Source organism: Amblyraja radiata, chromosome 34 (assembly GCF_010909765.2).
Source record: "Amblyraja radiata isolate CabotCenter1 chromosome 34, sAmbRad1.1.pri, whole genome shotgun sequence".
NCBI lineage: Eukaryota > Metazoa > Chordata > Chondrichthyes > Rajiformes > Rajidae > Amblyraja > Amblyraja radiata.
This window is the reverse complement of record NC_045989.1, coordinates 12313585-12339417: the sequence shown is the minus strand read 5'-3', so window position 1 is coordinate 12339417 and position 25833 is coordinate 12313585. Positions and strand designations below refer to the sequence as shown.

The window sequence follows — 25833 nt, the reverse complement described above, 5'->3', positions numbered from 1 at the left end:
CTGGAGATGTTGGGGACAGTTACAGCCCTCTGTAACCCAGTTCGATATTTCTCATTTGAAAGTAGGCAGCTCGTTCCACATACATACCACCCTCTGTGTGGAGAAAGTTGCCCTTCAGAAATGAGAAGTGAAATAAAATCAAAAACATCCGGTGCTAGAAACCTGTAGGCTGTGGGCCGAGGAGCTTTATTCTGCAGTTTCGTGACCCAAGTCACCAAACTACATGAAATTTTCACATATTGTGTAAAAATATTTATATAAATCACCCCTGAAACTCGATATGAAGAAGTCTTGCACATTTTTATTAAATTAGAGAAAAATAGGGAAAATGTCGGGAATTTTTTAGTCCAATCAAAGCACGTTTAACATTGAGTTGTCTGCCAGTTGGCCAATCACGCGCTTTGTTTCAGGCTAGCACACAAAATGGCTGAGGGGGCTTCACAGGTGCCTGTTTTACTGGAGATTCCGATTTGTTGTTCTGTGGAATAAATGTCGTGGAAACTTGCAGCAGGTTAATTGTATTTAGTGGGAAAAGCATTAAAAAGGCTGAAGAAAGTGCTGCGAAGTGGATTAAAGTGCAAGAAAGCCTTCAAAGTCCCTGCTGATGTGCTGGAACACAAAGAAGGCCCCCATGAATCAACTAACTGAAAGGTAAGACTAAAGTCTGAATTTATGAAAATCTATCTGTATGGACTTTAATTAATTTAATTGCACCCTTTTATAATGTGAATAAATTCATTCCTTATTCATTCACTCACTCACTTACTCAATCATTCATTCATGAAATTGAGGGCCTAAACTATAACACAGTCAATTAAACATTGTCACTAATGCCAGCCTGTTGTAGAGTAATAAGTCTTTAACAGCTAATCTCGGAGCTGCCTGCAAAAACTTACCGGGAAAAAGTGCTCCGATCGCGGGACCTAGGTACTCGCGGTAAATAGCGATCGATATCCCTCCGTTTTTCTCCCGTTATCGGGGTCTGAAAACGACCGCTACAGACGGCACTATGTACAGCCTCCCCCCCTGCCCGCCCGCGGAGATGATCCGCGGCTCCGCGATCGCGAATCGGCCGCTTATTAATTGAGACCGCGGCTTCACTTTACCGCGAGTACCTAGGCCCCGCGATCGGAGCACTTTTTCCTGGTAAGTTTTCGCAGGCAGCTGCGAGATTAGCTGTTAAAGACTTATTACTCTACAACAGGCTGGCATTAGTGACAATGTTTAATTGACTGTGTTATAGTTTAGGCCCTCAATTTCATGAATGAATGAATGAGTAAGTGAGTGAGTGAATGAATAAGGAATGAATGAATGAATGAATTTATTCACATTATAAAAGGGTGCAATTAAATTAATTAAAGTCCATACAGATAGATTTTCATAAATTCAGACTTTAGTCTTACCTTTCAGTTAGAGTTGATTCATGGGGGCCTTCTTTGTGTTCCAGCACATCAGCAGGGACTTTGAAGGCTTTCTTGCACTTTAATCCACTTCGCAGCACTTTCTTCAGCCTTTTTAATGCTTTTCCCACTAAATACAATTAACCTGCTGCAAGTTTCCACGACATTTATTCCACAGAACAACAAATCGGAATCTCCAGTAAAACAGGCATCTGTGAAGCCCCCTCAGCCATTTTGTGTGCTAGCCTGAAACAAAGCGCGTGATTGGCCAACTGGCAGACAACTCAATGTTAAACGTGCTTTGATTGGACTTAAAAAATCCCGACATTTTTCCGGTTTTTCTCTAATTTAATAAAAATGTGCAAGTCTTCTTCATATCTAGTTTCAGGGGTGATTTATATAAATGTTTTTACACAATATGTGAAAATTGCATGTAGTTTGGTGACTTGTGTCACGAAATCCTATTTCTAGACACATTTTTGATGCTCGGCCCACTATTGAAGTAAAAATAGAAACAATCAACTTCATCCCAGTTGCTTCTCGCTGGACCATTTAAGAGAAATTTGATTGCGTTCACTTGGTCAAATATGTGTGACGGAGTGAGTATCATTGTATTTTCCACGCTAAAAAATGTCCAGTGTGCTGTTGCCAACGCTTTGATGTGTGAAGATAATAGCAGTAATAATAGCTCCTTTATCAGAGAAGGACGCACAAAGCAGAGCTGGCAGAAAACTGAAGGATGACTTGACCCCTTTTATATTACAAAAGGATTTGATCAGGTGGTTGCAGGGATATTTCAGTCTGAAGGCAAAACTAAATCAAGGGACTAAATATGAGGTTACTAAAAATCCAGTCGGAATTGAGGAGATTGCTAATGCAGAGAGTGCAGAGAATGGTGGAGCTTGCTGCCAGATGGAGTGAATAACAAGCATTTAGTTAAATATCTGAAAGAATTGGAGACACTGAGATGTTATTACTGAAGGAGAGTTGTGTGTAGCATGGGCAAACTGCTTTGATTAACCCATGGGCTAACTACTTTGATTAGCCCACTTCTGTTCTGTGGAATGAATGCTGTAACAATACTTTCTTCTAAAGTCCAGCTTCTCTCTAACAGTGCGAATAGGAGCAATGCTAGCGTACACACCTTTGGATGAGAAGAGTTTGGCCTTGCTGCTAAATTACTTGCACGATTTCTTAAAGTAAGTAAAATTTCAAAATACCCAAAGCCTTTAAAAATATACACAAGATGCTGGAGTAACTCAGTGGAACAGGCAGCTTCATTGGATAGAAGGAATGGGCGATGTTTCGGGTTGAGATCCTTCTTCAGACTTAAAACGTCACCCATTCCTACTATCCAGAGATGCTGCTTGTTCCACTGAATTACTCCAGCATTTTGCGTTTAAGAAGGAACTGCAGATTGCTGGAAAATCGAAGGTAGACAAATGCTGGAGAAACTCAGCAGGTGAGGCAGCATCTATGGAGCGAAGGAAATAGGCAACGTTTTGGGTCTTCAGACAGGTCTTCAGGGTCTTGACCCGAAACGTTGCCTATTTTCTTTGCTCCATAGATGCTGCCTCACCCGCTGAGTTTCTCCAGCATTTTTGTCTACCAGCATTTTGCGTCTATCTTCGGTGTAAACCAGCATCTGCATTTCTTTCCTATGCCTTAAAAAATACGGTGGATAATGGGGTGAATGTTCTTACAGCCTGGGCAACATATATAGGAAGTTGTGTGGAATGTCAGACTGACAAACATTTAAAGTCTGGTCTGCATACCAGTGAAAATCGGTGTAAGGGAATGAATTCTGGGAAAATACTCGGGTCATCTGGAGTATGAACTGTTTTTACCTTGTAGTCTTTATTAAAAGTGGATGATTGAAATTTTGAGCAAGTATAGAATTTAGCAAGGGATTAAGGATTGGAAGTAAAGAATACACATACAATGTCAGATGAAGTGGTAGGTTGTTGGGATTAAGGGGAAACAAATGTCTTTTAAAAGTCATTGTGTCGACTTCTATAATTTCCTCTGCAGCTCATTCCAGCTACGGGCCATCCTCTGAATGAAACAATTGCTCCTGACGTCCTTCTTAAATCTCCACCCTCTTGCCTTAAACTTCTGTCCTCTATTTTTACAATCCTCTACCCTGCAGAAAATACTGGTTGCTTACACTTTATTCATGCCCCTCCTGATACTGTACACCTCAATAAAGTCACCCCCTGGGCCCCCATATTCGAAGAAAAAATGCCAGCCTATCTAACCTCTCCCCATAACCCATGTGTGCAAACCCAAGTAATATTCTGGGGCATCTCTTCTGACCCCTTCGACCTTAATGATATCTTGTAGCAGGCGACTGGAACTGCTCCCACCTTCTACACTTGCCCACCAGACGGAACATTGTCCAAGGCCTTACTAAGGTTCATGTACATGACACCCACTGCCCTGCTCTCAATCATTCTCTTGATGACCTCTTCAAAAACTTCATCAGATTTGTGAGATATGATCTCTCACGTATCAAGCTACGCTGACTATTCCTAATCAGTCCATGCCTATCGAAATCCTGGTACATCCTGTCAGTAGGTATCCCCACCAACACCCTTCCCAGCACTGACATCAGGCTCACTGTACTATAGTTCCATGGCTTGTCCTTGATTCCCTTAAATAACAGTACATTAGCCACTCTCCAGTCTTTTGGAACTTCTCCTGTGCCTAACGATGACGCCAATATCCCTGCAAGGGCCTTTGCAGTTTCCTCACCAGCTTTCCACAATGTCCAAGGATGTACTTGGTCTGCTCCTGGGGATTTATCCACCTAAAATTGCTTTCAAAACCACACTATCTCCTCTTTGATCTGTTGTATTGATCTAAGACGGGGGCCTCCAAACTTTTCAGCATAAAGTCCACTATATATATTTGGCACATTTTGCAGGTCGTAGGAAAAAATAACGAAATGTCAACCACTCACTCGCTCACAAAGGCCACTGTCGCTGACCTTCACTGTCTTCCCTGGGCCACCGATGCTGCTGCTACCGATCCGTGTCTCTACTCTAGTCCCCTCCAGCAATTCCGCCGCCCCTCACCTCTCCACCGGCCACCAATGGGCCAGTGCCATCACCTCACCAGAGTTCCGCTCAGCACCAGGCCCACAACCTCCACGATGCATGTGGTCTGACTCTGCTGGGTCCTACAGCTCCTCCCCTCCTACAGGGAACCTCAGTAGTGATGGTTCTTCCCCTTCCCCCTCTGTCAACCAGGTTACCCTGACCACATACCTGCTAGCGGCGCTCCGTTGAGCTCCGGCAGTACTGCACCCCTGGGTATTAGTCACGTACAACTAACGGTAACCTGTCAGCAGCTGCACACAAACCCTCAACTTGATAGTGTATGGCAAACTGACATGTAAGTTCCTGCGCTACCACAGAACCCGCTAAATAGCCCGCTGCACGGAACGTGTTAAGAGCTTGCCACGGGCCGGATAAAATCTCGTGACGGGACGGATGTGGCCCATGGGCCATAGTTTGGAGACCCCTGATCTAAGACATCACAACACCTCTGCTTCCCTTTCTTGGCTTCCATGATGTTCTCAGTGGAGACTGGTGAGAAGCATTAAGTTAATATCTTCCCCCATCTTTTATGGCTCTACACACAGATGGCCATGTTGATCTTTAAGTGGATCTTCTATCCCAATCCCCTTTTTTACACTTAATATGCCTGCAGAATCTGTTAGGATTTACCTTTACATGCCAGCTCCATTTCACGCCTTATATTTGCCCTCCTGTTTGCTGCCTTGAATGTGCAAAAATAGGGGGTCTTTCACAAATTTGCTTGCCATCCATTATCTCTGGCTCAACAGCTTTTTGTGGTGTGGGTTGGAATAGCTGAGAGGTGGAGGATTTGGGGAGCATCCGACTTGCACAGAAATTGGAGGTGCAGTGTAAATGTGGGCTTCATCAGAGTCCATGTCAGATTCAGATTCAACTTTAATTGTCATTGTCTGTGTACAGTACAGAGACAACGAAATGCAGTGTAGACCTTAAATTGCCAATATATATCTTACAAGTTTAGTGTATTTAAAACTGCCTTGAGCAAACTAGATCCAGGATATGAGTGTATTTGAGAATGTTAGTTGTTCATACTAAGGAGCAAGTGGAAGGATGATTTCACTTTTAGTGAATTTAAGATCCAAAGATATTTACAACTGGTTTACAGTTACTGGCTTCACTCGGGACTAGGAATTGCATCCTTTATGATTGGATTGGATTGCAGGGGCTAGGCACTGCAGGGAAGTTGGATAATCTTATCATGGTCCTTCATTTGAGTCGGCCCTTCATTTGAGTCAGATCTGTGTATCTTGGGAGTTTTCCATGAGAATTTCTGAGCTATATCATTCCAAGTGTGCATGGGTTGTTTGAAAGAGTTCTGCCCTACTCTTTCAGTGGCTTAAGTTGAACTAAACTCTGACAGTTTGGTGTTTCCTCTTTGAGAGGTTGGGCTTCCAAAGAAATATGGAGAATATAGAGAAGGCAAATTGGGGTGTGACTAACCATCTTGGTAACTGAATTGTTATTCGTAACTCTATTTTCTTCAACCCCACGTCATTTTCAGGTACTTGGTGAAGAATGCTTCAAGTCTCTTCAGTCCAAGTGATTATGAAGTGGCACCACCAGAATATCATCGAAAGGCCGTGTGACTGTGCTAACTGTAATTTCACCTTTTGGTAATGATTTCTTTTTGTATTTAACTTTTTTTTGTACAGGTTTTTTTTAACCAATTTGAAGTACAGCAGTTGTTGCCGCTGGTACCTGCAGCAATGAGGTTCCAAATGTAATTTGTAAACCATTTTAGTAGACTTTTACCATTGATGGTTTTTCATCCTCTGGTAGTCTTTTTGGCAAATGGAGTGTGGGTAGTGGAGCCAGTGTGGAGTAAACCAGATACTTTAATTCCTGAATGGTTTGGTTTTTATCCTCGGATACAAACATTAAAAATGTTCTTAATCATGGTTATGTTGTAAACATCCAGTTTATGCTTATTGGTTATATCATAGCCCTGGTTTTTGGGCTGATAAATTAGTTTGAACTTGGGTTCCATGATAACAAAGAACAAGTTTGTAATTTTTCAGCTCTTGATGATACAAGGAGGTGGATTTTAACTGTACCACATGCTGCATGTGGATTTCTATCCATTTGTGGAAAATGCATTTAATAGTCAGATTTTTTTTGTTTGTAAAAATGCACTGTTGAGTGCTTAATACCGATGGAAAATGGAAGCAACTTCCATTCCACACTTTCAACCTGGAGAAGGAAGCAAATTCCTGTAAAAGTGAGCTTTGAAAAGCTAATTAAATTCTCTTGGCAGGAAAGAAGAAACATTTTTCTTCCTCCTTGCCTGAGGGTGCTGATCTGTCTGGGGTGCAGTCACACTCCACGTTTTTAGCAGTGTTCTGGCATCCTTCTGCGATAGCCGTTTTTCATGTGTGAACCATATCAAGGGCACACACAACAAGCTCTGAAGTCATTAAACAGCATTTGGTTCAGATCCCTGTCGAACCGTCTGCTCTGGCTACTTGGGTTAGAAACCCTTCAGCCCAGACTGGGACGTCTTCCCTGTTGTGGATGCCAAGTCTACACTCGGGTAGTCTGTAGGGGAAGGGTGATGCATTGGGGAAGGTGATGTATTGTTTCCTCAAATTTTGTACAGAACTAACTTGTGTTGAAACTTTTGCTGGTTAATCAGAGTTTACTTTGCTGAAAGTCTTACGATAGTGATGCAGCCAACAGCTGATGGACTTCCTCGCCAATCTGCACAGGACTACAGGGAATCACAAAAGCATTGTCAAAAGCCTGTGCACAGCAGTGCGGGAGTGGGACAGAGCAGCCTAACCATATACAACTCAAGAAATCTCCATTCCTGCACAAATTGTATATAGAAAAACCTTTGTGGCACCAATGACAGTGATATCACCAGGAAGGACAAAGTGCGAGATTCTACCAGAGAAATATATTGCCATCCCTGGTACATTGGCTTTGTACAGCAAACAGAGCTGTCACTCTACTGCATAACATCAATAAATGGATCTTTTTGGGAGTCGATTTTCCAAAGATGCAGTTATGTAAAATCTTCTGTTTTTTTTAGATTCTTCTCTGCATTTGTATTTGATAATGTACAATATTCAAATTCATGTTCATTTTTTATACAACTTATTATAAGTAAACCTGTGGACTTTTCAAAGTCTGTTTCTGTTCATTGAAGACTGGGCAAGTCTAAGAACTTGTACCTGAGAATGGAAGGTCCAATCTGATGCTCACTTTCAACGCGCATCAGAACTTGATGAGACTTGCCTGTTGTTTGTGTACATAAATAAAAATTGTATCCTTGTGTTTGTAAATTCCAGTAAAATGTTGAATGATGTTTGGTTTCATGAGTGCTCTTTGTGGCCTGTTGGGGATGAAAGGAGTGTAAATGTTCCTCGGGAGAAAAGAGGTGGGAGTATGCCCTGGATCAATTCCAATAAGATCATCACTGATCGACTGACTTGCCTCCACAGACTCTCTGGACTGTCCTCTCGGTTCCCATGGTGCGTAAACATTTGTTGTTGCTGAAACGTCACTATATTGAATATCTGAGGGTCTACAGATGCTGTGGTAGAAAATTATGTATGTTTACAGCCCTCTGGGCCTTTATGTGCAGGAAGGAACTGCAGATGCTGGTCTACACCAAAGATAGACACAAAAAGCTGGAGTAACTCAACGGATCAGGCAACATCTCTGGAGAAAAGGATTAAGTGAAGTTTTGGCTCAAGACCTTTTCCCCTGTGAGCCTTTAATTTGTTGTCCGACAGCAGAGAGATCGGCACTTCAGCCCAACTCGTCCATAGAATTTATCCTGTTGAACCCTCCGAGAATGTTATTTTGGAGGTATGGTTTGTATAATTGTGTGAAAGAATGAATCTGTATGGATCTTTATTGTGATTTACTGTGGCAGACAACATTTACTTGTCAGATTTTGTTAAGACTCAAAAGGACGCGTCTTGTTGCACTGATATACCTCAACAGGTTAGTTAATGTTGCATTTATATATTAAAATAGAACCACTTAAGCTCTGCATTTTATGGTTGAGTTATGAGCTGTAATCCTATCCATGAAATGGCACATACACAACACAGTTTAAAACACAGGCAAGAGTACTGGATGCTTCATCTGTAATTGCAAATTAAATTCTGAAACAAGAACTCCCTTGTTTCTGCTATTTAATATCGTTGTAGGCTTATGGACCAGAGGGAGGACACACCAAGCAAATGACGCCATTTTTTTCTCCTAGAATGAGATTAAATTGTTTAGGAAGGAACTGCTGTTGCTGGTTTATAGACAATAGGTGCAGGAGTAGGCCATTCGGCTCTTCGAGCCAGCACCACCATTCAATGTGATCATGGCTGATCATCCACAATTAGTACCCCGTTCCTGCCTTCTCCTCATATCCCCTGACTCCGCTATCTATAAGAGCTCTATCTAACTCTCTTGAAAACATCCAGAGAACCGGCCTCCACCGCCTTTTGAGGCAGAGAATTCCACAGACTCGCAATTCTCTGTGAGAAAAAGTTTTTCCTCATCTCCGTTCTAAATGGCTTACTCCTTATTCTTAAACTGGCCAAAAATCCAAATGCAACCGAAGATAGACACAAAATGCTGGAGTAACTCAGCGGGACAGGCAGCATCTCTGGAGAGATGGAATGGGTGACGTTTCAGGTCGAGACCCTACTTCAGAAAATTGTCGCTTTGTTCCCAGATTGCTTTTATCCATTTTGTTTAGATATGTGTAAATGTCTGAACAAAATATGATTGAAAGCATGAGCCATTAACATTACCATTACCTCTTGCAATGTTAGGAAATCCCATACTGATTGAGGTGAAATCCATTTTGGGGACATCTTGCATACTGTCAGCTTCCACAAATACCCCAACGCAATAATGAGTAGAACTTCTTGGTGTTTTGATTATTTATTTCTGAGCCAGTGTAATTAAAAATAGGTTAGTCGTTTTATTTATTTTTTATCTTTAGAGAAGTGAAAGAATATTTAAGTATGTCAGAGTTGTGTACCTTTTATGCAAAAAAAGAGCATCTGGAAAATAGATATTTTACCTCACTCAGCTGTTTTAACTCGTCCCACTGCAGGATCTGGTTATATTGTCCAGCTTGAGTCACACAGCCAGGAACCAGGCCCTGCAGCCCAATTTGTCAACCAATATCCCCCATCTATGCTAGTCCCATTTGGTGTGTTTGGTACAACTCCCATGCATGTACCTGCCCAAAGGTGTTTTATATGTTATTGTACCTGCCTCAACTACTTCCGCTGGCAGCTAAATATATCATGTCACATTAAGTATGTGAACTTGAGGACACGGTACAATTTCCAAGTTTGCTGGCAAAACAGTATGCTGTGAGGAGAACAGAAATAAGGTAGAATAGTCTTGTCTACTATTTAAGCTGTTCATAGCATGTTCTGATGTGAAAGTCAGCACAAAGATGACATGCAGTATGTCAGGTCCAATTGATCCGACAGCTGCATGCTTTCAATGCAATTTTATTTTTCCAAGCTCTTTTTCCAGTGCTTTTCTGAACCCAAATTGCCTTCTCCATTCCCCCAAGAAGAACATCCCAGACCCCAATCACTTACCACCGAAGGCAATTTTTCCTTGTGTAAATTTTTAGTGGTTTTGCCAATCACTTTCATGGTATGTTCATGCTTCTTGACCATTCCACTACAGGAAGTGTTTCCATCCACTCGCTCCAGATCGTTCTGGATTTGCAATCCCTTTACTGGATCAATTTTCAACGTCCCTTGTTCCAAGAATCTCTAGCGTATCCAAATAATAAAAACTCCTAATCCCTACAATCATTCTAACAAATCTCTTCTGCACCTTCTCCCTCAGGTCTTCCCTAAAGTATAGCACCAAAAACTGGACTATAGACCATGACTGTAGACTACTAGCTGTCTATAATGTTTGCCGGGGCTTCCTTGCTCTTGTACTATATGCATCTATTTATAAAGCCTGGAATCTTGTTATTTTAACTTCTGTCTCAACCTGACCTGCCACTTTCAACAATTTACGCAAATAAATCGCAAAATTTTGGTTTTTGTACCTCTTGAAATTCATTTTGTTTTTGTACCTCTCCTCATTCTTCCTCTTGAAATGTGACACCTGACATTCCTGTGTTGGAAGGAATGTACCCGACATGTCCTCTGCTGTAGCCTCTCCTGTGATTCGGACTTGCTTTGAGCAACAACAGGTAAGACTGCTCTGCCTGAGATCCAGTTTCACCACTCATTGCCGTACCCACCTACAGAATGCCGGATCATCTTTATATTACGGTCTTGCTCTGTGCTTAGTATTATTTTGCCATTTTGTGCCACAATCAGTCAATTTACACAAATGTAAACTGTCAGGTTTGCTTTTAATTTTCACTATGGTTTGTTGTGACAGAATAAGTCATGTCTGATTCCATTACATTTTGTTTTGGAAAATGCATTGTGTGATTGTGTCCATTTTTCCAGAGACCTTACCTGATATTTGCAAAGAGGTTATATACTTCAGTGTGAATCTGGCACATGGTGGTTGAATCAGTCAGACTTTCTATCGTGTCAGATGCCTTTTCCTCAGGATCGATTAATCGGTCCCCGCTTCCTCTGTGCCATAGGAAAAAGCGCCAAAGAGACTTGGGATAAAGTGCTGGGGGTTAAGATAATAAAATCAAGAAACAAATTGATAAGGTGCCACATTTGAGGCTACAAAGGAAGGTGAGAGCCCATGGTATCAAAGGGCAGATACTAGTATGGCTAGCAGGTTGGCTGGATGGCAGAAGCCAGTGGCAATAAAGGGGTCCTTTTCTGGTTGGCTGTGACAGCTAGCAGAGTTCTGCAGTGGTTGGTGCCAGGGATGCTACTCTTCACTTATATTCATGATTTGGACGAGGGGATTGAATGTTTGGTGGCCAAGTTTGTGGATGATATGAAAATAGGTGGAAGGGCGGGTATTGTAGAGGAAGCAGGGACTCTGCAGAAGGACTTTCACATGTTAGGAGAGTGGGCTGAGAAGTGCGAGATGGAATATACCATTTGTAGCAAAGTGTGGAGTCATGCATTTTGGCATTTAGGAATAAAGGCATGGACTATTTTCTAGATGGGGAGATAATTCAGAAATCGGAGATGGAAAGGGACTTGGGAGTGCTGGTGCTGGTTCCAAAAAAGTTATCCTGCAAGTCGGAACGGTAGTAAAGAAAGCGAACTCAATGCTGGCATTTATTTCAAGAGGGCTTGTATACAAAAGCGGATGTAATGCTGAGGCTCTAAGGTGCTGGTAAGGCCGCATTTAGAATATTGTGAGCAATTTTGGGCACAATATCTGAGGAAGGATGTGCTGGCTCTGGAGGATGTTTACAAGAATGATCCCAGGAATGGGTAGGTTAACCTATGGTGAACATTTGTTGGCACTGGGCCTGTACTCACTGGAGTTTAGAAGAATGAGGGAGGACCTAATTGAAACATACAGAATAGTGAAAGGCTTGGATAGAGTGGATGTGGAGAGATGTTTCCACTAGTTGGAGTCTGGGACTAGAGGTCATAGCCTCAGAATTAAAGGGTGTTCTTTTATGAAGAAGATTAGGAGAAATTTCTTCGATCAGAGGGTGGTGAATCTGTGGAATTCTTTGCCACAGAAGGCTGTGGAGGCAAAGTCTGGATATTTTTTAAAGCAGGGGTTAATTCTTAATTAGTACAGGTGTCCGAGGTTATGAGGAGAAGGCAGGAGAATGGGGTTAGGGGGGAGAGATAGATTGGCCATGATTGAATAGCAGAGTAGACTTGATGACCCGAATGGCCTAATTCTTCTTCTATCACTTATGACCTTAAATATTTAATAAAGTAGCAAGTTATCAAAATCTTTCAGACTGCTAACTAATTTTATCAGTGATCTTAGTTCACTGGGCTGTCAGTTGTTGACTCGTTGATTCTTAATTGGCTAATTGATTGAACCCTGAAAACAGAAGGGTAGAAGTGTTCATCAGCCTGAGCTACTGTTGCCATCGCGGTCCCAAATGGGACATTGGTTTATTAATATCTTCAGCTGAGAAACAAACTTGCTTTAGAAATAAAGCAGAGCTCAACCGGGCAAACTCCAAGGGATGGACACAAAGCTGGAGTAACTCAGTGGGTCAGACATCATCCCTGGAGGAAAGGAGTTGGTGACATTTCGGCATGATTGTGTTGTTTCTTCGGCACCCATGGCACCCGAGCAGAAGCCAGTCCCCTTAATCCCAACGGACTGACGACAGGTAACTTCCTGCGTGGTGGAGAGCAAACTGGATCAATTGGTCATTTTATTACACGTCCAGTCCTTTGTAAATCTATTGGGGATGGAAAAGCTTGTTATGCTGTAGGGTATACCGAGGGTGTAGGTAATGCGAGTTGAGTTACAGTATTTTGTGTCTATCTTTGGTTTAAGACAGCATCTGCAGTTCCTTCCTACACTCTTCGTCACACCTTATCTATGACACCAAAGATCTTATAGCTCCGCTATAAGATCTTTGTATGACACTGCACGCTACCTTCTCACGAGAAGTAGCAAGTGTTCTGTAAATTTTAGCAAACCCCGAAGTGATTGTAAATCTTAACTCCAGGTGGTAATGTGTAAGCCAGCTTTCTCAACATCTCAGTGCTCTTCTGCAGAACATCCTCTTCACCTTGTCATTTGTCAGTGGGGAAAGACGCCTCAGGCATTAACTTAAACATGCAGGGGGCAGCAGATCACACAGTAAGTACTCGGACCTGCCCTGAACACTACAAATGCGATCATAGCATGTATCATTGGAGCGCAGGCACGAGCAATTACACTGTTGAATGTGATATTAACCCTTAAACAGGATTCTCTCAACCGATGGTGTTAAGAATCTTTAAATTAATACTGCACACTTACTTTCCCCTAAAGGGAGTTAATTTGGGCTGCCTGGTGTCTGCTGGGAGTGTAACAGCGCAAAAGGAGACATGATTGAAACAGCTACTGAGGCGTCTTGACAGGGTGGGTGCAGGGAGAATGTTTCCTCTTGTAGAACCCAGAAATAACAGGTCACTATTTAAAAACCAAGTTCTCCCATTTAAGGTAAAGATGGGATGATTTATTTTGGGGGATCATTAGCCATTGAAACTTCCTTAAAAAAAAAAAAAAAGTCAATAGTTGCAGAATCTTTGATTAAAGTTAGATATTTTTGATAAGCAAGTCGGTGAAAGGTTAGATGGCAAATATGGAATTGAGGTTACAATCAGATTGGCTGCGCTCTTATTAAATGACAGAACAGGTTGAACAGTATGGAGAAGGTCTGAGGCCTGGAGTAGATCAGTCATGAACATATTGACCAGCAAGTCGGCTATGAGAGTGTGCAGACATTGGGAGGCAGGAGATTGAGGTCCATTGCTATCCATGTACCTGTCCAAATGTCTTTTAAACATACGGTAATTGTACTGCCTGTACCACCTCCTCTGACAGTTTGTTCAATATATCCTCCACCCGCTGAGTGAAAAACATCCCTCGGGTCCTCTTAAATCTTTCCCCTCTCAGCTTATATCAACACCTGACACTTCAAAAAAGAATGCGAGTCCATCTTATTTATGTCCCTTAGAATTTTACAAACCTCTTAAAGGTCACCACTCAGCTGCCTTTGGTCCTGGGGAAATGGTCCTGGCCTATCCAGCTTCTGTGATATATTTAGCAGACCTAGTAGTGGAGTAACTCTGTCCCTGTCATGTTTGCAGCCTGTCAATCATTTACTCTGAAGGGCGTCACGCTTGCAAGCTCAGTTTTGTGTCAATTCAGTTTTGTGGAGAATTCCAAAGCTTCACCACCCTCTGAATGAAGTTTCTCCTCAGTCCTGGATGAAACAATCCTTTATTTCAACAACTGAACCACACGTGACATGAGGGAAACATTCTTTCCAGAGATGTTGGGGTCTGGAAAATACCGTGGGGGGGAGGGGGGGAGGGGGGAGAGGGGAGAGGGGGGAGAGGGGAGAGGGGAGGGGGGTAGTGTTTGGAAGGAAGCAGTGCTGGCATATTCAAACAGTGTTGAGAAGGTAGCTGGATAAACTGAAAGGAAATAATTTGCAGGACATTTGGGAGAGGGCAGGATGTGGGATTGCTGTTGCGTGAGCTGGTATGGACAGAGGGGGTGGGGGAGAATGGCTTCCTTCCCCACGGGGAAGATTTGCTGATTCATTGGCCCCCTAATTTGAGATTCTCCAATAGGGGAAACAGAGTTTCATCATTTATCCTATAAATTCTGCTCAGAGATTTATATATTTTAACGAGATCATCTCCAAAACTGCAGGGAGCATTGCCATTCTCCCAATGGACCGGTCTTGTAGTATCCATTTGATCATTTGTATTGTGTTCACAAAGGTAAGTAACATGTAGATCTACCAACAACACAGAAGAGACAAAAGACTGCAGATGCTGGAAAATAAAATGCTGGAGAAACTCAGCAGGTCAGGCAGCACGTGTAGAGGGAAATGGACAAATGATGTTTCAGTCTGAGAAGGCTGCTGACCATTTGTCCATTTCATCCACAAATGCTGCCAGACCTACTAAATTCCTCTACCTTTTAGTTATGGTAATTAGCACTCATTGAACACCAGTGGCTGGCACAGCAATGTTGCAAACAATTCATACCACATTGTGCATGCAGTTCTTGAAATTGTATTTGTGTTCATTTATAAAACACTTTAATTTTGAAACCCAGTAAACCTTCATTGCACCACCCCGAAACCAATAATATGCTTTTAAATTGAGATCCAAAAAAAGTTTTAAATAAAAACAGAAGTAGGAAATGAAACGGGTTTTAACTGCATGGAAAGAAATGAGGGGCAGGGAGAATAGAAGGAATGGGTGTCAGGGAGAGAGAAAATAAGGGAGAATATGTTTCTCTGCTTTTCTGGTAATTTCAGATTTACATAATCTATTCCTGCTCCTTCGGTCACACCTTCTCTCTGACAGCATCATAAACACTTCTGTCACCTAGGCACCACTATCCTCTAGCTGTCATAGACCTTTGCATTTATTCCCTCTGTCCCTCCATTCCCATTTATTCCCTCTCTCCCTCCCTTCTCATTTTGTCCCTCCCTCCTTCGTCTGCAGCTAAAATTTGCTCCATATCTACTGTTAGATGGAATGTCAGTTTCTCTGTAACAATAACACTAAAAAGCTGTTACATTATATTCTGCTTTTCTCTTTACACTACCTACTGTGTGTGGCTCGATTGTGCTCATAGTAAGATTTAATTGGATAGCACACACAAGTTGAAAATAATAAACCAAAAGTAACAGCAAGGTAATTGAGTTGAAATGTAACAATTTCTCCTGGTGCTGCCTGACTGGTAACTTTTTATAAGATTTTCAGGTTTTATTTCAGATATCCAGCATTGACAATATTTTGTTTTTGAAAGCGAGAATTATGATTGGCCATAGAATTATTACTTCAATTAACAGTTTAAGAGACAGGTCCCGTCGTCATTAAACATGGAGAGCTTATTTACCAGGCAAAAAGGGAAACGTTTTAATCACACACTAATTACATGCAATTTGTGTAAGCAAATTAGCATATTAAAGTCATATAATTCTCTGATTGTAAATAATACTGAATCTTGAGAATGTAGGCTATTAGAAACGATGTTAATTGAGGATGCTGATTGGAAATAAATTGCGAGTCTAATTGATTATGGGAACTGTCGTATAATTCATTGTGGCAAGCACAGATAAACTGTTTGGCATCAGCCACACATCAGCAAGTAGGGAATGGTGATCAATTTATTTCTTCTGTGCCTCCTCCAGGTTTTAATTTGAATGCATCATTTACATATCACCGTACACAATTCCTGCTTACTGTGCAGGAAGGAACGGCAAATGCTGGTTTACACCGAAGATAGACACTAAATGCTGGAGTAACTCAGCGGGACAGGCAGCATCTCTGGAGAGAAGGAATGGGTGACGTTTCGGGTCGAGACCCTTCTTCAGAATGAAGGTCACGGGAAAGGGTTATGGACGATGATGTAGAGAGATATAGAACAACGAATTAAAGATATGCAAAAAGTAACAATGATAAAGGAAACAGGCCGTGGTTAGCTGTTGGGTGAAAATGAGAAGCTAGTGCGACTTGGGTGAGGGAGGGATGGTGAGAGAGGGAATGCCGGGGTTACTTTAGAGAAGTCAATGTTCATGCCTGTTCATACGTTGAGGACGGTAAGCTGCTCAAGCGAAATATGAGATGCTGTTCCTCCAATTTGCGTTTAGCCTCACTCCGACAATGGAGGAGACCTAGGACAGAAAGGTCTGTGGGAATGAGAAGGAGAATTAAAGTGTTCAACAACCGGGAGATCAGGTAGGGAGATCATTGCCCTGTGCCACCCACAACTACATACAATGCTTTATTTGCTGTTGTGCCATGTCTCATTTCCTGCGACATCTCTCCAGCCCAACTGCACTTCGAGCTGCCTCCTGCATCTCACATCATGTCTCGATTCAGATGCGTTTTGACAGTGGGATAATAATCTAAAGCATCTTGGAGGCTCCTCTTCAGATAAGCCTGACACTTAATTACTGGTACTTCAATTTCGACTGCCACATGGGTACAATTACTCTACCATTCCATCCTGATGTAGGAGTCAAGTCTGCCGTGCAGTAACTAAGTTTCACTTTGACTTCAAAAACATTACTGCACTTTAAAAAAAATGTAAATACATCAGCATTGAAAAAATTTGACTATAATTATACTCAGCTGACATGAAATCAATCTCCCTAACATTAAACAGATCATCACCTGATCTGACGAGACAAATCCAAGCTCCGATCCAATAAACATGAACAGGATTTGACACTTCAAACACACTCCAATTTTTCCCTATTTTTACTTCTGAGATGACAAACCCACCGTGCAGACATGAACAGCTCTCCTGTTACTCCTCCATCATTCCTCACATGAAAATCTTATGATGTACAACTGAAGGAGTGCCGTGCCTTTGGAGGCGTCTTCACTCTGCTGAGACTTTCCACCTCTGTGGCACTATTTTGGACAGCAGCACAGTGTTCCCTGGTGCCTGGTCCATGTCTCCCCCTCAATCACCATCATGAGAAAGGTCACATCACTAGTCACTTTCCTGATAGTGGCAACTTGCTTTATGTCAATTAGAGGCCAGATTTCTTACAACAATTGTCTGCGCTTCGAGTTGTATTTCATTGAGCATACAGGATTTTGGGAAGTCCTGAGGTTCCAAAGCTACTAAATAAACAGTTAGCGTCTCAATCACTTTGCAGAGAGTGCTCATTGATGACGGCTGTAAAATGCACTGATGATGCTACTTTGTGCTACAAAATTATCATTTAGCGATACATTTATATTTTCTGAATCCATTTCTATCGGTTTTAATGTTTTATAAATTCTCATCTGGACTACTTTGATCTTCCACATTCCACCTTTCGCCTGTGCCTATAGTGTCAAATCTCCCAGTTCAGCAACTCACTTCTTAATCCTCTCTACACTCCTTCCTTAAAATTTACATCTTTAAACATATTTTCGGTCACCTCCTCTAATATCTCTTTCTCGGCTCAGTGTCGTTTTGCTTAAAATAGTTTCTTCAAAGTACCTTGAAATGTTTTTTAATGTTGTAGAAGCCACAATGAGGGAAACTGTTCCTACCCCGTGTTTCCTTCAGAAGAACATCACCTTGGAGAGATTACTCCACAGATACACCCGATACCCTGGCTGGGAGAGTGAACTATGAGGATAGATTTGATCAACATAGCTTGTGCTCTTCTAATCCTTTTATCCCATTTAGATGCTGAAAACGTTCAAAGGATTTCAGAAGGTAGAAGTAGGAAAACTGATTGGGAAACCGTAATAACTTAAAAGTACCATTCAGAAGAGGCATTAGGAAGCAACTTTTCATCCAAAAGGTTGTAGAGATGTAGAGCTGAAGTCTGAAGAAGGGTCTCGATCCAAAACGTCACATATCCATGTTCCTCATGGATGCTGCCTGATCTACTGAGTAACTCCATCACTTTGTGTCTTGGATTGTATTATGTTGAGTAGCATCAAATGTTATAGAAACGCACAAAATCTTATAGAAACGTACAAAATTCTTAAGGGGTTGGACAGGCTAGATGCAGGAAGATTGTTCCCGATGTTGGGGAAGTCCAGAACAAGGGGTCACAGTTTAAGGATAAAGGGGAAATCTTTTAGGACCGAGATGAGGAAAACTTTTTTCACACAGAGAGTGGTGAATCTGTGGAATTCTCTCCCGCAGAAGGTAGTTGAGGCCAGTTCATTGGCTATATTTAAGAGGGAGTTAGATGTGGCCCTTGTGGCTAAAGGGATCAGGGGGTATGGAGAGAAGGCAGGTACAGGATACTGAGTTGGATGATCAGCCATGATCATATTGAATGGCGGTGCAGGCTCGAAGGGCCGAATGGCCTACTCCTGCACCTATTTTCTATGTTTCTATGTTTCTAAAACACTGCACTCTTTTTTTGTGTTGCACGGGTATGATTTGATTTTACTCATGTATGGTATGATCTATCTAGATGGCAGGCAAAACAAAGCCTTTCACTGTCTCTCAGTTCAGGTGACAATAATAAAAGGTGTGCAGGAAAGGCAGGTAATGGGGTTCTAACGTACCAGGCCGATTGTCCTGCTCCTGACCAAACAGAGAGCTTCAGCATCTTGGCACAAGCAGGGCACAAAATGCTGGAGTAACTCAGCAGGACAGGCAGCATTTCTGGAGAGAAGGAATGGGTGAGATTCCGGGTCGAAACCAGAGTCTGAAGAAGGGTCTCGACCCAAAACGTCACCAATGCCTACTGAAGCAGAAAAACTATCCTTAAATTCACTCACTTCTTCCACAATGGAAATTGGTCAGTGTGGATATGCGTAAATTATTTTATTTCGGTTCTGCTTAATGGTCCTTCACCTTCTCTTTCCCCAGTTCATGGTGAATATACAAGATTGACTTCCTGTTCTCACCCTGAAGTTAAATCATGAATCGACCCTCCTACCAAATTCCTCCCCTCCATCACCTGCACCTGGTCTGATTCTTTTTCCCCTTCTGCTTTCTAGATTTCCTTGGATAGTCAAGCAGCCACATCCATTATCAGCCCACCATCTCCCTTGATTATGCTCCCCCCCCACCCCATTCTCAGTAATGGCTGTTCCATTCTCCCATCTTGATATGTCGATGTTGCAATTAGATTGTGAAATCCGAGCCGACATCCCCACTTTCCACACCTATGCTTCTAAAGTGTGTTTCTCCTCTGCTGAGGATTCTTCTCCATCGTCATTGACAGGAGCCTCAATCCATTCATTCCATTTCTCGCAAGTCTCCTCCCGGCATCCTCCCTCCCAGAACCAGGACAGGGATCCACTTAGCCTGACCTTCCACACCTGCAGCCTCCACATCCAGCTGTTCCTCGGTCATGGCTGTGAACCAGGGCTTGTGATGGAGATGTCGCTTCCCAATATTTAGCTGCAAGAGATCTCTGCTCCTCAACTACTGGAGTTCAGACGTGCAATCTGACATTTTGGAGAAATCGTAATCAAAAATCTCGGGTGACTGGGCACATTCAGTGCAGTACTTTCAATCATTACATACAACAGAGCAACTGCCCTTCAGGGAAACAACTTGTTTGTACCAGTGTTTCTGGCTGATACATTCATTGATTTCTGGTAATCATTCTCGGCAGAGGTCTTTATCCAAGAACACGTCCACCTCACTCTTACTTGGTGATCCAGTCCAGTGTAGCATCACCTGCCACCAGTGTGTATTCCAAACCAGTGTATTTACCCAAGCCTCTGAACGTGACTTTTTTTTTTTTGGTGAGTTCACAGACAAAACAGCCCTCCTTGTCTTAATTAAAAATGGACTTAATTTAAATTGTTGAATCCTAGCACTGTCTATAAAACTATTTGTGGGTAAAATTTGAGGTGCTTTGTGTTTTATTCTTTGCTCCTTTGAGCTTTGGGCTTTCTTTTTGTCTTTACACTTTTTTTGTTTGTTTTTATATATTGAATGTCTTTTTCTTGTTTATTGCAGTTGTCTGCTTAGTACTATGTTTGCATGTATGTTGTGCTCCTGCAAGTAAGGGTTTAATTGTTCCGTTTCGGGACCAATGACAAATAGTGCACTCTTGACTCTCTTTAGGTCTGGGCACTGATCCAGAGAAATGAGTTGAAATCCCAGCTTGTCTCATGAAGGCAAGATGCCAATGTTGGATGATCAGATCATCACTGCAGATAGGATGATTAGATCATCACTGTTTCTGGCCTTTCACAACCTCTCCAATGATTTCAACCTGGAATTTACTCCCAGCATTTTAGTTTGGCTTCTGTTTATTAAAGTAATAGTTAATGAAAGGGAAGCGATGTACTCATAGCCTTAAGGGACTGCAGATGCTGGAATCCTGAGCAAAACACAAACTGCTGGAGGAACTTAGTGGGTCAAAAGCTTCTGTGGAGGGGGAAGGACAATTTATATTTTGGGTCAGGTCTCTTCTTCAGGCTTACAAGGAAGGACAAGTAGCTGTGGTAGCGAGTCTGAGTGAGAACACGTTAGCAGAGCAGCAGGAATCACAGATGGGGGGGGGGGGGGTTGGGATGGGAGGTGGATTGTGAGAGAGGGTCTCGTCAGAGTGAGGAGGACAACTTATTCAAAGTGGCCATACTTTGCGGAGATTTCACTATTTCACTGTGGTGCCGTAACATGGAACGTTCTTCAGTCTGAAGGGTCCTGACCCAAAACATTATCTGTCCTTTTCCCTTCACAGATGTTGCCTGACTTGCTGAGTTCCTCCAGCAATTTGTTTTTTTTTTGCTCAACACTAACAGCTACTTCATCAGTAAGCTATCAAAATAAACTTAGTTGATAATGTATGCCGACCTTCAGATTTCTGACAGAGACTTGTGTGAAAGACATGCAACAAAGGTGAATGTTCATGAATCATTGATGAAATGCTAAATTGGACAGGGAATTGCTTTGACACTAAGAGGCAGAGAGCAATCAAAGGGTTATTTAAATTGGGCTGCGGTGACTGATGGAATCCCAATGGGAAGGGTTGTACAGCCTCGGCTGTCCAGAATATTTATTAATGAGGCACAGTCTCAGTGGAGGATGTGTAATTTTGTGTGGGAATTAAGATATACTGAGGAGAAGGGCTTTGTTTAAAGAGCTTTGCACAATTCAGTGGTGTTTAGCGTTCAGCTTTGATTGACATGATGCACAAAGGCACATAACAAATTGCAGTAGTCAGTGCACTGGGTAACAATGAAGGCTACAGAGATGGAGAGGGTTGGAGTGCAGCATTGTACAACAACAAGAATGCAATAAACGGACTGGGTGGTTCCAAAGTTAATTTCCTTCTGCGTTGTTGGGTTAAAAAAAAGCAAAAAGTCAATCACCATCCCTTGACGTTCATTGTCATTCTCATCAGCAGTGGCGGTCTGGCAAGGGTGTCAGCTTGCCCGATGGCAAGTGGGCCCCTGATGAAGTGGGGCCCCCTATATCAAGTGGGCCCCTGATGAAGTGGGCCCCCTTTGTCTCCTGGCAACCAATATTTTTAGACCCAGTCCGCCACTGCTCATCAGCAAATCTCCCACCATTAATATGCTCAGATTCACCACTGACAGGACACCTGATTGTAGCAGCTTCATAAAAGCTGCATCAGCAGCGGCAGATCACAGGCTCGGCAGCAACTCACCTCCTGACTCGGCAAAGACAATCCACTACTCATGTGACAGTATTCTCTCTCGTTGCCTGGGTATGGGTCACTCCAACACCACAGTAACAACCTTTAGGAGGCCTTATGAGGAGAAGGCAGGAGAATGGAGAGGATAAATATATCAGCCATGATCGCAGGCACGATGGGCCGAATGGCCTAATTCTGCTCCTCTGTCTTATGGTCTTATTTAGATAGGTATATGAATAGGAGCTGCAGGGGATGGAGGGATATAAACCATGGTCAGGCAGATGAGCTCAGTTTAAATATGCATCACCACACATGGTGAGCTCAAAGGCCTGTTCTTGTGTTGTATTGTTGTTCGTTTAACTTTCCTAGCGCATAAGCAGCTTGCCTTGAAGCAACATTTTGTATCAGTTTCTGATTCAGCACTTTAAATGTAACTCCTTTAACTATAGCTCATTGGTACTTTCTACAAGATGCAATGCTGCTACACCAAGGCTTAGAGCCGTAACCATGTAAAATGTAAACACTGATGGACCATCAAATATCCACTTACATTATTCCCATTTTGTTCTCCCACATTCCCATCAATCCAGTCCTCCCTCCCCACTGTACGATTCTACCACTCACCAACACATGAGGGGCAATTATTTAGTGGCCAATTAGCCTAGGAATCTGCTGTCATTAGGATATGGGAGGTATATGAGTGTTTGACGGTCCTGGGCCTGTATTCGCTGGAGTTTACAAGAATGAAACTTACCGAATAATGAAAAGCTTGGATAGAGTGGATGTGGAGAGGATGTTTCCACGAGTGGGAGAGTCCAGGACTAGAGGTCATAGCCTCAGAATTAAAGGACGTTTCTTCGGGAAGGAGATGAGGAGGAATTTCTTTAGAGGGTGGGTAGGTGATGAATGAGATCTTTATTCATCTGAGTATCGGAATAATTCAAGGTATGCCTGAACGCTCATCTCACTTTAAACTTGGAGCATCGATGCGTGTAGAGTTAAGGAAGGGTGCAAACGAAAATGTAAAACACACCATGAGGTGAATTTCTCTTCATCTGTTAGCTGCCATTTATTCATTTCGTTGAACATCTGAATTGATTATTGACAATTCAATCAAATAATTTGGGCTTGACTGCCAGAAGTGAATGCATACAGTATATTTCAGTGAAGTTACAAAGAGAAAATGCTGAACAGTCTGCAGTCAAGCATCACCTGTCGGAAAAACACTGAATGAATGCATGGATGCACAGTCATTCCCTCTGTTCTCTCCACCACTTCCTCTCTCTGCTACTTAAAACCCCTTTGCACTTGATGCAGGGTCATTCACCTGAAATATTCACTCTGTTCCTCTCTCCACACACGCTGCCTGACCTGTTCAACATTTTAACATTTTCAGTTCATGTTTCAGATACCCATCTGAATTTCTTGTGTAGGAAGTAACTGCAGAGGCTGGTTTAAACTGATTATAGACACAAAATGCTGGAGTAATTCAGCGGGACAGGCAGCATCTCTGGAGAGAAGGAATTGGTGACGTCTTGGGTTGAGACCCTTCTTCAGTCTGAAGAAACGTCACCCAGTGCCACTCCTTCTCTCTAGAGATGCTGCCTGTCCCACTGAGTTACTCCAGCGTTTTCTTGTATACAATGGCACGAGCTCTTGCATATCTAAAAGGCAGCTCGTAGAGCATCAGGGACTTGGGTTCAACCCTGTCCATCGGTGCAGTCTATGTGGAGTTTGCACGTTCTTCCTGTGGCCTCGTGGGTTTCCCCGAAGTGCTCCAGTTTCCTCCCACATCCAAAAGACAGGTGGATTGGTTGGTTAATTGGCCACTATAAATTGCTCCTAGTGTGTTGGCGACGGATGGAGTGCCAATCATGCAGGCAACTTTGTCCTGGGTAGTGTCGAGCTTGTTGAGAGTTGTTGGAACTGCACTCGTCCTGGCCAGTGATTAAGATTCAGTCACACTCCTCACATTTCAATGGGGGAAAGGCATTGGGATAAGGTGAGAGACTTGTCAAATAATATTCCACCTTTGAATTACTGTTGCAACCACAGTATTTATGTGGCTGGTCCAGTTGAGTTTTTTGCTAATGGTGATCCCAAGAATGTAGTCAATGGGAAACTTGCCAATTGTAATGGTATTGAATGTCAAGGTTCGGCTCATTGACTCCATGGTTGAAGATGGCAATTTTGGGGCATTTCCACGATCAACACATGACTTGCCACTCCCTTTCCTGAACGTTGTCTTGAGCTGACGCACAACACAATTGCATTTAGGTAGTATTATCATTGTAGTAAAAAGTCCAACAAGACATTGAAATTAAGACACACAAGGGAAAGAGGTGGATTTTAAAGGACACCTCGGAGGACCATAGAGTGATGGTCTGGATGTTTTGACATTTGGTTCTGAATTTCTGTTGAAACATTTACATCAAGAACCAGAAAATATGCTTGTTGGAACTAATTTATTTTACCATTAGGCACCTGTAACGTATCACCACAGGAGCTGAACAGAAAACAAACTTAAGAAATGTACTTCATGTCACCAGCAGTCATGTCCCATCCCCTGTGATGTGAGCTAGGAACAGGACTCGTGCCTGAACTTGTCTGAATTGGGAATTATTCTAACTACAACAATATTAACCCTGCTGAAGTTAGTTTTCATTGTCAGGAAAGAAACGACATGCAAAATTAATCGTGCTGTGAATCAAGAAGGGAGTCAGTTCCCAAAGGCTGAGATGTTGCTTCGATCTGACACTATGTCTGATGCCAGGGAGCTAATCACCTGGCTTCAGTCATCCAAATTTCCAGATTTTTTAAAATTCGCAAATTGACCACAGAATTAATTAATTTTCTTCCCATCTTTCCCAGGAGAGGTTGCGGCTGTAGATGAGAGGGGAATATCTGCATCTCAAGCTACTGAATAGGACAGGTTAATTAGACCAGAGAGATTTTCTCTCACTGTCAATCTGATTTCCGCAGGGAAGTAGGCGCTGGAGATTGTTGCTGAGAAAGTAATTACTGATCAGTAGCACCAAGGGCACTGTGAGGTTGTGTCAGTACTTTGTAGTCTGCCTCTGAAATTCAATATGTTGGCTTCAGTGACTTTCAGAAGCAGAGTGCGATGGTGCTGACAGATTGCAGAACTGGTTCGGAGGCAGAGGCTGGGCTGATGTTCTGTGCATGTCTCAGCACGTCTCGCAGTGAGCGATAAATATTGGCTGGCATTGTGGGGTCTCTCCTGCTCTTCTATGACATGCTCATTGAGTCATACAAACAGGTCCTTGCCTCATTAAGTCCTCACTGGCTAACACACACCAATTTACAATAATAACATTCTCCACACATTTTTTCATCTTCCCACATTACAGGTAATTTATACCACTAATTAACCTGGCAAACTGCATGTCTTTGCAATGCAAGAAGAAACCAGAGTACACAAGGGAAACCCAAATGGTCACAAAGTGCTGGAGTAACTCAGCAGGTCAGGGAACATCTCTGGAAAACATGGATCGTGATGTTTCGGGTCGGGATCTTTCTTCCGACCGATCAAGGGTCCCGACCTGAAATGTCACATCCATGTTTTCCAGAGATGCTGCCTGACCCACTTAGTGACTCCAGCACTTTGTGTATTTTTACATAAACCAGCATCTACAGTTCATTGTTT

At 42.5% G+C, this 25833-nt stretch overlaps 1 protein-coding gene across 7 annotated transcripts in view; it reads left to right on the top strand.

Annotated features, from left to right (window-relative positions):
* The window catches only part of morf4l1 (mortality factor 4 like 1), a 40405-nt gene extending 31777 nt beyond the window's left edge, over nucleotides 1-8628 (top strand). For 6 of the 7 annotated variants that reach the window (XM_033050482.1, XM_033050479.1, XM_033050481.1 and 3 more), the window contains 2 exons: nucleotides 2515-2599; nucleotides 6003-7808. In XM_033050482.1, the coding sequence (XP_032906373.1) occupies nucleotides 2515-2599; nucleotides 6003-6087 (170 nt within the window). In that variant the 3' untranslated portion in view covers nucleotides 6088-7808. Of the gene's footprint in view, nucleotides 1-2514; nucleotides 2600-6002; nucleotides 7809-7944 lie in introns of those variants that run through there. The other variant, XM_033050477.1, reaches the window with a different exon arrangement.
* The last annotated feature ends 17205 nt before the right edge of the window (nucleotides 8629-25833 follow it).